General features: G+C 44.6%; 1 protein-coding gene across 1 annotated transcript in view; it reads right to left on the minus strand.

Moving 5' to 3' along the window:
• Positions 1 to 2402: 2402 nt before the first annotated feature.
• LOC101441609 (zinc finger protein 709-like) overlaps positions 2403 to 17390 on the minus strand; it is a 60905-nt gene continuing 45917 nt past the window's right edge. Inside the window, exon 7 of the mRNA XM_058281125.1 lies at positions 2403 to 2785. Coding sequence (XP_058137108.1) covers positions 2780 to 2785 — 6 coding nt within the window. The 3' untranslated portion in view covers positions 2403 to 2779. The remainder of the gene's footprint in view (positions 2786 to 17390) is intronic.

Genomic DNA, 17390 nt, shown 5'->3' on the forward strand with positions numbered 1-17390 from the left:
AATTTCTTTTGCTCTGGGTGGCTCTCCTTACAGGGCTCACTCCTTGCACATGGGGCTCTCCTACACAGGGGACACACCTGCGTGCAGAGCACTCCTTGTGTGCATCAGCACGGCTCATGTGCCAGCTCCACACGGGTCAAGGAGGCCCAGGGTTTAAACTGCAGCCCTCCCATGTGGTAGGCAGACACCCCATCCCTTGGGCCAAGTCTGTTTCCCTTCTCAATAAACTCTTTACTCTCTTGCCTACCCTATGTCATGTCCTTAAGTTCTTTTAGGTAACATAGACAAGAACCTAGACACCCAGAGCCAGAGCATTCTATGAACATGGGGAGTGTGTGGGATGTGGTTCAGGGTCAAAGGGAAGTTGTGTGCCCTTGGCTTATCCCTATTGTTCCAGAGAAGGCAGAAAAGGCCAAGGAGGGCACCTGGTGTGCAACATTTACTTGCAGGTGCCAAGAAATAAGGGGCCTGTTGGCTGAAAAGGAATTTAGCAGGTGAGGAGTCTTGGGCTCAGAAGTCTGGGTCTCCACTCTCCTTGCCAGACCTGGGCTTGTGCAGGACCAGGAGATCTATGGAAGGGCTAGGATGCAACCACCTGTCTGTGCTGCAGGATTAAGGTGGAGATGACCATGCCGGTGGGGGAAGGAACATGAAGTGCTGGCTAGAGGAGTCAATTCTCTGGGTGGTGATGACCTAAAGAAGAGGGATAGAGTGATATGCAGCTAACAGAAACACCTGATATTCCCAGATGGCCTCCCATCTGAGTACTAACAAGGCCCAACCCACCTTTGCATCAGAGATTACAGACATCAGTCATGTTCAGGGTGGTAGTGCAGAAAACTGTGGTTGCCATGGCCTGGACCTTCAAGAGTCTGCACTGGACAGTGCTGTGAAGACTCACCCAGCATCAGGGACTGTGATCACCCAGTGCCTGTCCCCTGCTTGTTGCCAACAGACACAGGGGCATCCTGGAGCAGCATTATACCTCCTACTCAGCCTGCACCCACACCCTCAGGTGACATGTTCGGCAAAGGGGAAAGCCAGGGGGTGAGACCATACTGGCAGTGTCTGGCTGCCCATCCAGAGTCCAAAGACAATCCAGGGTGATGGGCACCTCACCAGACAGGTTACAAAGAGGAGGTCCTCTGCTCTGCTTCTGAAATCCCACCAAGTCATACATCCTCAGGGGGTGTGCCCTTGCCCTGCCCTGCCAGCCAGCTTGGCTTAGTCCCTGGAAGGGCTTCCCAACCCTACCCAACATCCATACACACACTCTTTCCCAGGCCATGCATGCCCCATGCCCACCCTATATTCCTCAACCATTCAACCAGAACTGCCAGCACTCCTGCTGACTCCCACAGCTGGCAGCCACCCAACATTGGTGGCCTTTCCTGCCAGGTCTAGCCAAGGGACTTGACTGAGCATACCAGGCCAGGGTGAACTGGAAGCCAAATGTATTGTTTTCAGCCCAGCTCTCAGGAACATTTCTTCTCTAGCCAGGCCAATCTGGGCTGACCCTTGCCTAACCTCTCACTGGGTGCACCCTTCCCACCTGGGATACTGTGGGTGGGTCCAAAACATTCCTGCTATTGGCTGGCTTTGGGTGAGCACAGCACGTGTCCCATACCTGGCTCAGTCTTTGGCCCTCAGATCTAAACTGGGAACTGCCTAACATAGAAAGTCAATGTTCCCTCAGCATATTGGGGATGTGAGAGTTGCAAGCACCAAGGTCCTGCATGACCCATCCATGCAACTTCAGGAAACAAGCTATTGTGCATTGGGACAGTCCCTCAACCCAGCAGTTGGAGACAAATCAGGTATCCAGTCAGTTCCGCTATAACTGGAAACCACAGCCACGGGTCCAGATGGAGACTGACATGTCCTGGGCTTGGAGGCAGGCTGTCTGGATGCATCATCACTTGTGAAGGAATGCCGTTGGACCTGGGAACTGGGATCAGCTTTTTGGACAAGCAGATTGAACTGGATATGGGTAGAGGTGAGATTCCATAAGCTGGTGTTCAGGCAGAAGCACTTGGTACAATAGGCAGAGCCTCCACTCACACCTCCCAGGTCTTTGTTGTATGTGTTGTGTGTGTGTTGTATGTCCTCCAAAAGGCCCTTGCAGCACTGAGCTAAGGTAACAGGGTTGGCAGTGGGGTTAGGGGCAGATGCTGACCCACCACACCGCCCCCTGACAGGGTTCTCTTCTGGCTTCCTTTTGTAAGAGTTCTGCAGGCCTGTACTTGTTCCATTTTTCTTACAATTCTGTCTCAACATTCCCGAGGTATTTACACAAAAACAATAGGTAGTTTTGGCAATGTTGTTACCACAAGCACAGCTATTTCCAGTAGAAGAAGATATTTCCAATGCCAGATATGGTGGACAGAGGAGAAAGACATCTCTCAGAGAGAAGGTGATTTATTGCAAGTGCACAAGCAAGGACCCACGGGACTCTTCTCCAAACCAGTTCAGTGAGAATGGAAGCTAGAGTTTTAATAGGCAAAATAAAAAGAAAATGGGGTAGGTGAGAAAAAGGGGCTTTATGAGTATATGTATAGACTCTCACTACTGCATTGTCTCAAGCATATTAAACATGCCCTTCACCAGCTGAAAAACCACAGTTTAGATATTGTTGTGCAGGTGACTAGTCCGAGGTTTCTATGACTCCTTTCTCAGCCAACCATTCAAGAATATCAAGTAGTTTTGGCCTCTGAGGATAGTTACAGATTTACTGGGTTCTTCTGACACCATTCTCTCTGGTTTTGCTTTGAGATTTATCTTATTCCTGTAAACAAAATTGAGAATTTCCGGTTAATATCCTTTGGGGAACTAACTGCAAAGAGTAAATTTCTAAAATTAGATTAATAGAAAACCAGATGAATTAGTGTATTAGAATTTTCTGAGCTGCTTAAGGAAAGAAATTTTTAGCAAGCACATTATCCAGCTATCAATGTCAAAAACGAGTCCTTGTTCAGCTAATATATAATCAAGTTTGGCAATGCTATTTTCTAAAAGAAGTTTAGACAATGAATCTAAAGACTGTTGTGATACAGTTCTGGCCCTGGCAGTAGATTCAGTAAGTTCTCCTAATATGATTGCTAGATTTCTAATTATGTTTTCCCTATCTTAACACAAGCCAAGGTAGCAACAATCTGCCAAAAAAGGCAAACTCAGGTCATGAATTCCCTGGGTAAAACTTTTTTTGCCTCTTAATATAGATTGCGGCAACTTGTCCAGTGAGAAATTTCAAAATCATTATAAACAACTAAATGTGCAGTGAGGATAGCAAGTGCACATTACCCAGACATTCACCGCCTATTAAGAACCCAGGCAAAAAAAAAAAAAAAAAGCCCAGGCAAGTGCATTGTCAAGGCCCCTACAATTTTTACCAAAAGGTAAAATGGCTTTAAGATACACGAAATGATGTTAATGAAACCTTTCAGCAGGAAAGGCACTTCTAACATCATGTCATCAGTAAGCATCAATGGAGAGAACTCTAGTTTTCCAAATAGTTATCTAGGGATGGAATGAATTAGGAATTCAGTACAATCAACTAACTGTAATTTATTTAGGGATTAGAGTGAACTTACTGGTATTCTACTATAGAACTATTGTGACTAGTAATGGAAGAAACTTTAGCATTGATCTGGAGAAAGTGGCCATGGTATTGCTGGGGGGAGGAAGAGGGAAGAGGAGATGAAATGTGGGGCATTTTTGGGACTTGGAGTTGTCCTAAATGATATTGCAGGGACAGATGCTGGACATTATATATCCTGCCTTAACCCACTGAATGGACTGGGGGAGAGTGTAATCTACAATGTAACTATAATCTATGTGGTGCAGCAGTGCTTCAAAATATAGTCATTAAATGCAATGACTGTGCCACAATGATGAAAGAGGTTGTTAATGTGGGAGGAGTGGGGGTGTGGGGGGTGGGGTATGTGGAAACCTCATATATTTTAATGTAACATTTTTTGTGATCTGTGTATCTTTTAAGAAAGACAATTTAATAAAAAATAAAATATTTAGGGATTAATGCTAATCCATCAAAAATCTCTAATAGTTTGAAATTAGGGAAAAATTAAACCAAATGCAAAACTCTAAAGATTTCTTATAAAAAGACAATTGCATAAACATCATTCACATACACAAACTTTAAAACACTTTGAATCTCAAACTTGATTAGATGGCTCTGCAATTGAGATGCTATAATAAAGCAAATCTCCATGTATGCAGAATAGTGTATATGAAACTAATATGGGCAAGGTTTTTGTTGGATAGTATCACTAGAGAATAGTCAAGGATTCATATGTAGGGACATGAAAATTTTCGTGTATGTGGATGAATATTTTATAGTCTTTCATTTAATTCCCCAAAGTGGAGATCTAGCACCCATAATAATTCCTTTAAATGTCATTTGCATGATGATTCCACTTACAGATCAAGTGACTCAACATGCATTAATTAACATGAGAAACAAACCATATTTCAGCAAACCACTTGGAAAATACTCAGTGACATAAGCAGAATCATATTAGAAGTAAATTGTATCAATGCCATTTAAGTGCTGTAGCCTTTATTGAAATCTCTTTGGAGAATTTTGGAGAAATCTCACTTTGGAGAGAAACCATATGGTTGCCTTCTATGTGGGAAAGTTTTCATTAGATTTTTTCACCTGAGGCAACCAACTAGAAAACATGAAATAAGAGAAAAATCTTTACTAGGAGGATGGAACTCCTTGGGGGTGATCCAGAAAATTCTTAATGGAGAATGTTTTCAGAGGAAAATCATTTATTCAGTGATTGGGGAGCTTATGTCTTGTTTCTATGAGGGCTATTGTTGGAGGAATTTGGGTAAGTGATCAAGTATCTCAGGACCGAGTTATGAAGGTCAGTGGTGGAAATGCTATAAGTTTGGAAATAGAAGAATATGTGAAATTTTTGATTTGGGGGTCTTCTGAAGTAAATGGATAAAGTGCTGTGGCTACCTTGAATAGGTCAGTGATAGATATTTGAATCAGTGATTAAATATCTGAAAAATAAGAACAGACATAGTTGCTTTGTCTCTGATCTTAGAGGAACAAGTACTTCATTTCAGTGACTAGGTTCTGTATCAGTGTGTAAGAGGGCCCTGCAGATAGCAATTCACTGAGCCAAGCAGAAGTCCAGAATATTCCCCTTGCCCATTGCTAATGGCCCAATAGGGAGTATCAGTCTGAGCCCACTGCAGAAGCTCATCTTGTTCATAATAAAATAAGAAATAGATTCCCACAACTACAAGGCCCATAGGCAATGCCATTATGAGGGTCCAGATGTGGAAATCAATTCCCTGATCTTAATTTTGAAAAAGTATAATCTGGAGTTTCTCTCTAGGTACTTCACAGCTAGATACATAATTTTAAAAGACTGCTGAATGCTTTCCTATTGAAATTGGGACTACTAGAGGTATTTCTGTTTTCACCCCTGCACCTCATATTTTATTAAATATTGAAAGACAAGAATACTTTACCCTAAATAGAGACCAAGAAAAGGATGTCTTGTCTCATCACTTCAGTTATATATCAATATAATGGTGGACTTAGTGTAATAGATCAAAGAGTGGAAAGAAAAATCAGAAAACTTGGAAAACTTTTTTATTGCAGATGATATGATTGGGTATACAGAAACCACTAGCAAAAATATTTAGAGGTTACTAGTAACTTTACTAAGGTCACAGTGTCCAGAGTTAAAATAAACTTCAATTTCTATATACTAGAAATTTAATGAGAGAGGTAATCCATGTTCCTGGGGTTGTAATATCATGTTGTCAGCATTTTCATGTCTAGTTCATTGATGGACCCACCCAGCAACAGGAAGAGTCATGAGAAATTCAGTTATTTCATGGATGTCACTGAGGGAAAGTTCATTATTCTGATCCTACAGGGAGGAATTATCCTCAGACTCTCTCCCACCAGAATCTCCAGCCTCATTAGACGCGCAATGCATCTTGATGATCCTGCATTGGCTATGACATTCCATAGATGTCTATCATTATATATTCCATGTCCTTGACATCAACATGAGTAACATAGATTGTGCCTTTCCACAATGCCAGTTGTTTCCATAAGCCCCTTTGCCACACATGAGAACTTTTGATTCTCCAATCATGTTCTGTCCATGCTACTTACATGATATTGTTTGATTACCACCATGAGGCAGTAAACAGATACATCGTGGGCTTGGGTTCTTGGGTCCAAGTGTTCCAGGATTATGCATCACTCATAGTTCAGACGATGGGGTACTTTCTCCTGTGTTATAAGTGGCTTATTGTCCTTCTGAGGCTACGTACACAGCAGCTGCTGCCAACGGGATGCCAAATGCTTCAGCTTGGCTTATTCATCAGTGAAACAGCACCTGGTGGGCTTCCTTGAATTGGGGCCCTCTCTATTCCAGTGCAGGCAGTGGAGGGCCTTCATCTCATATTACAACTGGATCATTGTTGAGGGATGCTTATACCACCATTTCATGAAAGCATGTCATTTTTTGGAGGCCCAGGCAAGAACAGTCTTTAATTTACTACTTCCACTTGATGATTCTCTGTCATTGGGCACACCCTGGATAGTGTAATGATTACCCAGGACGCAGTATCTGATGAGGATTTCTAGACTCAGGAGGATCCGAGAGCTCTCTGTAATCCTTACCTTTTCCATTTCCATCAAGGCCTAATAGCATATCAGAAGTTTCCTTTTGAAGGACAAATTCTGGGTTTTGTCTGGGAACTTGATGGCATAAAAGCACTGTAGCTCTGCTTTCCCTATAACCCAATATAGAGGTGCCAAGAGGATGTGAAGATATGGAATATGCCAGCACCTATATACAAATAGCCTAATGAAACACTGGGCTTCCTTTCTGGAAGTGGGTGACTTTAGGAACACTAATTTCTCTTTAACTGCCTCAGGAATCCAGTGCTGCCTTGGGCTGATATACCACCAAAGAAATTCACCTGTTGAGCTGGAACTTGCATCTTGTTAGAATTTATGGCCAAACTAAACTGTCAATTCCCACTTAGCAACGCATACTGTCCCTGGGTAGTTTGTTCCTCACACTGGCCCACCAACATGAGATCATCAATATAACGGTGCACTTGGGGTTCTTCGGGCAGGTGTAGCTTACTCAAATCCTGTCCCATTCATTGATGGCAGATAGTGCTTGAGTTTAAATACCCATGTGGCTGTTCAATGAAGATCCACTGTAGGCCTTGCCATTGGAAAGAAAATTCATCTTATCTTCCTTCAGAGTGGGAAGGCAAAATGGGTATTCACCAGATCAAAATTGCATATCAAACATCAGGGGAAGCCATGATGGTTTCCAAGAGTGTCACAATGTCTGGTACTGCAGGTGCCAAAGGCAATATTTCTGCACTCAAATGCCAAAAGTCTTCAATTAGTTACCATGCTCCACTTGCTTCTTCCAATGGCCACAACAGGCTACTATAGGTGGAGATAGTGGAACAGAGGACAGCTGCAGAAGCAAGGTCTTTTATGAGTTCCCTTTCTCCACTAGGAAGGAGTATTGCCACTGTTGGACAATGCAAAGATGTGAGAGCAATGGGATATGTTGAGTCCAGCTCTCCCCCAACCATGATAACCAGAATTTGCTGGGATTGGGAAGCTTATACTTGTTGTCATGCCTGGGGTGTGCAGTGGAGCAGGATATCAATAGCTACAATGTATTCTGTGGCAGGAAGCATGACCACAGAGATGGCCAGAAACCAAATGGACCAGTGAACAGGGTGGCACTAACCTCCCATCCACATACACTTGTGGAATGCCCAAGGTCTCCTCTCTTCATCTACTGGAATGATAGTGACTTGGATGTCTGTATCCAACAATGCTATAAAGCTTTGTTCACTGCCCCCAAATTGTATGAGCACTGGGGCATAAGATCTACGGTCCTGGAGTATTATTGGGTTTCTTGGACATAATTCTCAGCTATTTTCAATTCAGTCATGTCTTGGTTAAGAGAAACCTTCCAGGGGCCAGACTCTTGCTCACATTTGAAGGTGGAGGCAAGATCTTTCCAACTTGCTCCTCCCCCACTACTCCCCATATTTGGCAAGTGAGGGGAGGGGAACTGGAAGAGGAAGATTGTCCCTACTGAGCCTGTGGATCTTATTCTAGCTTATATTTTCCCCAAAGTTCTCCACTGGAGTTCTCATCTGTGTGTTCCAGGTAGTTGAAATCCCAATCTCATTGACCTCAGTGTGTCACTATCCAGTTAACTCCCTAGAATTCCTGGATACATTTCTCAAATTCCCATTTATTGCCACCCTTCCTCCACTGGATGGAAACAACATGTCTAGGTCCTCCACCTGTGGGCCATTATCTACCCATTCTGGTAGGGCAGGGGTGAAACTTCAGTTTAGCCCACAAGGACATCAGTTCTGTTTTGTCCAAAATGCTGTTGTTCAAAAGGAATGCAAGAGCAATGAAAAGAATGGCCCAAACAAACAAACAAACAAAAAACACCCACTCCATTCTGTACTACCCCATGCACTCTGCTTGCAAGACTAAAACCTGTGGAGTAATTTGCTCTATGGTGCATAATGGGAAACAGGCTCTGGCACAACTTTTAATAAATGAACACTTTATTCCTTTCACAGAACAAAGTGTCCAAATTGTCCAAAACAGTAGGGCAAAAGATTCCATCATGAACAGTCTTCCAGGAAGGCCAACTTCTTATGCCAGTATTAGAAGTTGGCAATTCTGCATGCTTCTCCTTAGAGATGAGAGATTTATGCTGTTTGAATGTTCAGTATTTATACACCACAGCACATGAGGATCTGGCAATGAAAGTTCTCTCCCTGATAAGCATCTGGTGCTAAGTATTTCCAGTTTCTGCATTTAAGGATGATCAGACATTATCATTAGACCTAACATATGCACCAGGCTGTGGAATGGAAACATACTGAGGCATGCATACACAATAGAATTGGGAGTAGACAAGCCTGGGAGGTGGTCTCTAGGTGTGCCTGTGACTTCCCCAGCATATTAGATTCTCCAGTGTGCCCCCTGTAAGTACCAGTTATTATATATTAGGCTATTCTGTCATGTCCTGAAATATTGTTTTTGCCCATTGTAACATTATGTTCAGGTGAGCTCAAAGGAAACAATCCTCAGAATCAAATCCCACCGTTTTGTAACAGTAGTCATGTGGAACTTCTTCTGGGGATGGCCTGGTGACATTTAGGCTTTCAATACAAAGGAAACATTTCTTCCCCAAGGTTGAGGCACTCTGTTTGGGAAGTCTTTGGGCTTCAAAAATGTCTCCCATGGCCAGTGGACTCTATCCCTCTTATCTATAATGTGGTTTCCTTGAGACACTAGGCAAAATATCCAGTAAGCCAGTGTGGTCCACCATATTGACACTTCCACTGGAATGATGTGGAGTGATGGTTAAATGCTGACAGAGCTGACAAATTTTTCTTAGCTTGGTGATACCAGTAAAATTCGTTCCATTTGTACAAAGAACAAATTGCCCAGAAAACATTCAGGCAGGTGGGTAGGCAGGTTGGCAAGCAAAGAGGGAGACAGACATATCCAATGGCCCCAACCTACACAAGACAGCAGGATTCCAACATGAAGATGCCAAGAGAGACTGCCAGCAGCAAAGGCAAATCCCCCAACCTCTGCTAATTCCTGGCCCAGAGACCACACCCCTGGGCCTCCTTCCCTCAGGCCAGAGGGCTCAAGCTGGCTGCAGGTTGACCTTGTGCTGGGATTTGTTCTCCAGGATGAGGTAAGAGAGGGCTGAGTGGCCTGACCTAATGGAGCGTAGAGTCAAGTGGGTGGAGACCACTGAGAAACAGAGCATGGATTCATTCTGGCCATCTGGAAGGTTTGCAGAGGGAGGGCTCCCTTGCTGGGGAGAATTCTGAAGTGTCCCCCAAGAGAAAGCCCATTAGGAAAAGGAACCCCAAAGAGGCAGGAAGTACTTGATGCAATCCCGAGGTCTTGGAAACAGCATCAAATGTATTCCAGTCATCCTCAGAAGGATGGTCAAGAGCTCTGCGACCACCCAGGGCAGAATCCACTGTGGCAAGGAAGCATAGTGTGGTGGTGCTCACGGGGGTGTGGATGTTGTGGGTGAAGGCTTTTGGGTGGGGTGGAGTGTTAGGGCAGCACCATGCCTAACTCAACTGCACCACCAGGATCACAGCCATAAGCCTCAAGGGTCTTTCTAACAGTGCCTTTGGAGACTTCAGAGCCCCACCTCTCCTTGCAGACCCCTTGAGATATGCCTGTCCATGACCATCCAGTTCCCAGCTCCAGGGGCATCTCCTCTCAGTCACTCATAGCTTCAGATGACCTGCCTCCAAGCCCAAGTCCATCAGTCTCTACCACAGTCGTAGTTGGGGTTTCCCACTATAGTGGACTGCAACAGAGCCACAATTTGGCTCCAGCTGCTGAGTTGAACAGATGCCCCACTGCATAGTGAGTGCATGTGTTGCTTGAATTTGCACAGGAGGACCAGGTGGGATCTTGGTGCCAGTGGCTCCCCCAGCCCCAGCTCTCTGAATAGATGTCAGCTTTCCACCTTGAGCAATTCCAATTGGGTTCTGAAGACTAAGGACAGAGCCTGGACCATAACAGGTGTAGTCATTTTATGGAGAACACTAGCAAGAGTGCTGTGGCCACAAGGGTGGGAGGAGGACACCTTGTGGGATGGGTGCACCCTATGGAAAGATAGGCATGGGGACAGCTTAGCCTGGCCTCTCTAGAGGAGTGATGTCCCTGAGTGTTGGGTGGAAAATGAGGCCTTGGGAATCCTTCTGACACTAGCCTGGTGCACTCAGTCAAGTCTGCTGGGTTGGTGGAGCCTTGACCATGTGGGCTGCCCAAGGACATTCTAGGAAGGGTCTGCAGTGCTGGGCAGCTGCCCACTGGTCAAGTTGTCAGGGTACATTAGTGGTTCTAGTTGGACCCAGCAGGGATGTGTGTGGGGCACTTGAGGGCTGGGAATGGGGGCATGTGGCTGTTGGGTGGGTATGGGGGCTTTCCAGGAACTAAGCCAGGCTGGGCACACTGGGGCAGAAGAGTGTCCAAGGTCACACACCCTGAGGATCTCTGACTTGGTGAGATGTCAGAATCCAAGTGGAGACAAGCCTCTTTGGAAACTGCCTAGCATAGGACCTGGTATCCCAGGGAGCCTTTGGCTTCTGGTTTGCTATATGGGTAGATGGGCACTGTCAGAGCCATTTCAATGCCTGGCCTGCCTTCTGGCTGCCACCCTGGTCCTCAGGGTGTGAGTAAAACCCAAGAGTGAGGTGTACCACGGTGGCCAGGGCACCCAGTTGCCTAGTGGCAGTTAACAGATGCAGTGGCCCAGATCTGGGCTTCAGGGGTCCAAAGACCCTATAGCTGGACAAGTTTCAGCAGGACTGCACAGCACAGGTTCTTGAGGCTCCAGGCTGTGACAACCAGCGTCTATGGCTATATCACCGTGAACATGTCTGCTATAGACTGATGTCTGATTTCTAAAGCTAAGTCTGGGTGGGGTCTGGTTAGTACTTGGAGAGTGCTTGGGAATACTAGGTGTTGGAGGCTTTTGATAGCAGCATTTTCCCCATGCATGCATGCTCTTTCTCTTTCTCTCCCCCTCTTCTTTTGGTGGCACCTGCCCAGAGCATACCTCCCTTAAGTAATGCTTCCTGTCCCTCTGCAATAGACCTGAACTAGTACCATCATCTCTACCACACTCCATGTCCATTGGGGCACAGGTAGGTAACTGTCTCAACAACTCATTGGATCTCCCCAGTCAGCACAAGCCCAGGCATGGTAGGGGCAGCAGAGATCCCAATTGTGGAAGCAAAGAACCCTCACATGCTAGACCTCATCTTGGTCACTGGAGCCCTAAATCCCCTTGGCATTTACATGTAAATAGTGCCCAAAAGGAGCCCCCCTTGTCCTTTGTTGCCTTCACTGGTACAACAGTGATGAGATGAGGGAACTATCCCTTCCCTTTGCAACTGGGCCCCATTCTATACACTCCCATTGTTCTTCAGTCTCCAGAGTACAAGACCGATCACCCATGCCTCAGGCCACCTTAGATATGTTCATGGCCACTGATCTCTAGCAAACACGTATGGCATTCAGCAACCCCAGAAGACCTCTGTGTAGATGGAGAAACAACACTCTTGGAAACAGGAATGCAAGCACACAGATAGACCAGTGGCCCACTGGTTCTCCTGCACAGACCAGCAGGATTCAGAAGGGAAGAAGCCATGAGAGATTACTGGTGGCAGCAGTGGCACATCCGGGGAATCAGCCTCACTGATTCCCAGCCCCAGGCCAGTGCCTTCCTCTATTGGTCCAGCCCAAGCATGAGCTCCTTGCTCACAGTCCCTCCCCATCCTGAGTTCTCCTCCTTGTCCACCACGCACTGGATCAGAGCTGAGGTCCAGGGCCTGCAGATCTGAGCTTCATTTCCTCCAGATCAGAGGGCCCAGGCTGGCTGCAGATCTGCCCTGTGCTGAGATCCATTCTCAAGAATGAGAGGAGAGCTGGCTGAGTGACTTACTTTCATGGAACTTAGAGTTGAGTGGGTGAAGACCAATGGGAGACAGAGCAGGGAGTCACTCTAGGGTAGGGTATGTTTACAGAAATTGAGCTCTTTTGCAGGGGAGAATGAAGAAGTGGTTCTATGCCCAAGTAATAGCCCACTGAAAGAAAGATCACCTACATGCCTGGAAACACCTCAATCTTAGCTTTCCCAAAGTCTTCGAAATAGACACATTTCCTCTTCTCCCTTGGGCAGAACTTCAGGATCTCTGTCCCCACCTTAATCAGAATCTACTGTTGCACTAAGTCCTATCTGGAATGGTGCTGGGTGGGGGTAGTGATGGGATTGGCATGAGCTTGCTGGGTGTGGGGTGTTGGGGCAGCATCAGCACAAACCCTACTGCAAACCCCAGGGCCATAGATCTGAGCTGCAAAGCATTGTTTGTTTTTGGTTTTTATAAAGGGTATTTATTTGGGGTAGGAGGTTACAGATACCAGGCCATAAAGCATAAGTTAATTCCCTCACCAAAGTCTTTTCATGTGTTAGAGCAAGATGGCTGCCAATGTCTGTGAGGGTTCAAGCTTCCTGGGTTCCTCTGGGCTCAGCTCCTGTTTTCTCCACAAGGTCAGCTGTACACTATGAGGTTTTCTAGGCTTCTACAAAGCATTTTGAAAGCCAACCCACAGATAGCAAATGTACAAGAGATGTGAGTAAAAGCCAGAGTCCAGGAAAGAGTGCTTAGGGGATGCATGGAGGCTCAAGATGGCTGCTGAGCACATGACTGTGGATTTAAAAAAGGATGAATACGGTTAAGCAGAAATGATCACTTTCCCAGTTTGGCAGGTCAAGGTGTCTCAGCTTTCTTCTTTTTTAAAAGATATATTTTATCTTTATCCCCTCATTGTTTGCACTGGCTGTGTCTCTCTTCACTGTTTCTTTAGGAAGGACTGGGAAACAAACACTGGAACTCTGATGTGGGAGTGCCTAATCACATGAGCTACCTCCATTCCCTGCTTTGTTGTGTCTGTTTTCCTTGTTGTGTCTCTTGTTGCATTATCTTCTTGTGTCAGCTTGCCACACCTACCTGCCATGCCAGATCACCGTCTTCTTTAGGAGGCACCAGGAGCCAAACCAGCAACCTCCTATGTGGTAGGTGAGAACTCAACTGCTTGAGTTACATAATTTCCCCCCACTTTCTCCTTTATCTAACCTAGAGTTTGTAATTTTTTTACATCATTCCTTCAGTTTTTGTGATAGCTTTCTAAAGCTACCATTGTATTTTAACATTTTATTACTCCTTTTTAACATATTTGTATTGTTTGTAGTAGTTTTCCAGTTTTTTCAAACATTTACTTATTGACTAAGTCTAAGTACCTTAAATCCTTAGTATACTTATCATACAAAGAGAAATGTCAGAATAAGACACAGGATTTTATTCCATCTTGTGTGTACACTGGTAATTAGGTAAATAGTATGGGTTGCTAGTTCTACAACCCAAAAGATATTTGTTATCTGTCAGAGCAATAATCCTGCATTTTCAAAGAAGAGTGGGTATCTATCAAATAGAGGTGAAGAACTAAGGTTTGTTTCTTCCCACCAACTGTGTTACAAATATGAGAATTATTCAAAAACAGCCCACCTATCTCACAAACTATCAGTAAGTACAGTAATCTCTACTTTTGGCAAGATTATGTGGGGATATCGGTTTAAGTACCAGGCTTATGCACAAGGGCACAGGTGACTCTCACATAAGGTTATATACCATAAATTATACAAACTGTGCCCTCAAAAAGGATATCAATATTGCCCTGAGACATAGATTTTGAAATAGAAAATTAATTTTCCTACACTTGATCTCATCTATTTGGTTGCAACTTATCCTTATGATAAAGCCATTCTTTGCTCTTCTTTATGAATCCCAGCCATTTAAGTGAAAAGTCCTAGACATTGTCTTACCCTCAGCTTTTCCTCCTTATCATTTCTGGTTCTCCTGAATTCAGTAAGGGCTTCAATGATATTCAATCTTGTCCAAACCATGCCTACCAATAATTTGGGAATCTACTTTAAACTCATGGCACAATTAACCAAAAGTGGTTGATAAACCAGGGCGGGCTGTGAGTAACATTTCTCCAAATCCTCAACTTCTGACCTTGTGCTAATATTTAGTCTTTCACCCCTTATTTCTCGTGCCAACTCAACTAACCTTCCCCAAAGGACCTACTCATTTTTAACTAAAAAGCTTACCTCCAGGACTTCTCTCTCCAAAACATGACCTTGAGCTGTAAAATTTAACCAATCATTTCAGCTCTCTAAGAAGACATCAGGGAAACGGACTTGGCCCAGTGGTTAGGGCATTCGTCTACCACATGGGAGGTCTGCGGTTCAAACCCCGGGCCTCCTTGACCCGTGTGGAGCTGGCCCATGTGCAGTGCTGATGTGCACAAGGAATGCCGTGCCACGCAGGGGTGTCCCCCGCGTGGGGGAGCCCCCCACACAAGGAGTGTGCCCTGTAAGGAGAGCCGCCCAGCGCGAAAGAATGTGCAGCCTGCCCAGGAATGGCGCCACCCACACTTCCCGTACTGCTGACGACAACAGAAGCGGACAAAGAAACAAGACGCAGCAAACAGACACAGAGAACAGACAACTGGGGGAGGGGGGAAATTAAATAAAATAAAGAAATCTTTAAAAAAAAAAAAAAGACATCAAAGGCATACAATAATCTTAGTACCGTTTTTGCTCCTAAGAAGTCTGGAAGTCTGTGGCATATGATCTGAGTTTGCTCCCATTCACTCTCCCACTCCAGTTTGGTCACTATTCCCTCCCACATTTGAGGTCCCAGTTTTAATCCCTGGTAACTCCTAAATAAGGGAGAAGTCTCATTAAATATGGAGTAGTAAGTACACCCATTCCTAGCAGCATAATCAGTTGACATGACAATCTCAGAAAGAGGAAATTGGGGAGGGTCTAGGGATGTGTTGTAGGGAGGCACAGGTTCAGATAGGGCTTCATGAAGGAGAAGTAGCGGGCAGATAGGGCCCTGTAGCAGTTTGATCTAGTTATTAATTCCAAAATTAGATATTGGGCTTTATTTGTAAACTGGTCTGTACTTGATTAAATTATGATTAGGGCTTTGATTAGGCTACATAAGTAGGGTGTTGGGTCCCCATTTCTTGGTGGGTGGGGACTCACAGGTAAAAGACATGATGCTCTAGAATATATTCAACAAATGCAGTGAATGTCCCATGATGATAATAGAGGTTGTTGATGTGGGAGGAGTGGGGTGAGGGGGTGGGAGGTATATGGGGACCTCATATTTTTAATGTAACATTTTTTTAAAACTAGAGGGAAAAACCAAACACTGAAAACAATTTCTAATTTTTTTTAAAGATACATAGATCACAAAAAATGTTACATTAAAAAATATAAGAGATTCCTATATACCCCCCACACCACTCACTACTCCCACATCATCAACCTCTTTCATCATTGTGGCACATTCATTGCATTTGGTGAATACATTGCAGCACTGTTCCACTGCATGGATTATACTTTACATTGTAGTTTACACACTCCCCAGTATATTCAGTGGATTATGGCAGGATATATAATGTCTGGCATCTGTCCGGGCAGTATCATGTAGGACAATGCCAAGTCCCAAAAAAGCCCCCACATCACATCTCTTCTTCCCTCTCCATGCCCTCAGCAACTACTGTGGCCACTGTCTCCACATCAATGATACAATTTCTTCCATTGCTAGAGGCACAATAGATCTATAGCAGAATACCAATAAGTCCATTCTAATCCATATTTTACTCATCCTGGGCATGCTGTGATGGTGATGTCCACTCTACTTCTAAATCAAGATGGGACTTAGATCCCATATGGCTGATGGATGTGATTCTCCTGCTTGCAAGTGTAGGCACTCTGGGTTTCCTGGTGTGGTGGTTGGTCATCTCCACCTGTTAGCTGATCTGGGCAAGTCCAACGAACCCAAGAGTAGGTGTTAGAATACTGCTGAGGCTCAGGGCCCAGTTGGCACATGGCCAGTACAGAGATTCAAGTCTTCTGATACACCAATCCCAGGGCCAACCACAGGTTCAGTAAAAGTGACAGAAGAGGCATGTATAAAAAGTTCATATCTGAGTCCAATACCATCACATGTAGAAGCATAAATTCCAAAGTAGGCCCACTGGCAAGACACCAAACTCCAGAGCCATCTACCATGACCAAAGAACTTGTGTGTCCCTGTAGCCCTTAGAAGCACCAGTACCTGGGGTTGTATCTACTTTGGCTGTATCTGGAATCCTGCTGAGATGTGTGCAAGCATGACCCCTCTGATGACCTCCCAACTCATTTTGAAGTCTCTTAGACATATAAATTCATTTGTCTTCACCGTTTCTACCTTTTATTCAAGGTCTTTTTCTAGTTGCATCACCAGCTGGTGATTGGCAGTAATCCCTCAGTGCCAGGGAGGCTCATCCCCAGGAGTAATGTCCCATGCTGGAGGGAAGGTAATGCATTTACATGCTGAGTTTGGCTTAGAGACTGGCCACATTTGAGCAACATGGAGGCTCTCAGGAAGTAACTCTTAGGTACCCTGCAGCTCTAGGCCTAGTTGAAATTTTAGGCACATGGGCTCATAAGCATAGGTTTCCACAAGATCATGAAATGATGACTATAGGACATGTTAAATTTCACCAAAAATTTAGAGAAGTATATAGTCTAAAATGTAAACCATAATGTAAACCATAATGTGACTAAAAATTTAGAAAGGTGTAGTCTAAAATATAAACCATAATGTAAACCAAAATGGAACCATGTTTGGTAGCTATTTTCTTTTATATATATATA

This window comes from Dasypus novemcinctus, chromosome 19 (assembly GCF_030445035.2).
Source record: "Dasypus novemcinctus isolate mDasNov1 chromosome 19, mDasNov1.1.hap2, whole genome shotgun sequence".
Taxonomy (NCBI): Eukaryota; Metazoa; Chordata; class Mammalia; order Cingulata; family Dasypodidae; genus Dasypus; species Dasypus novemcinctus.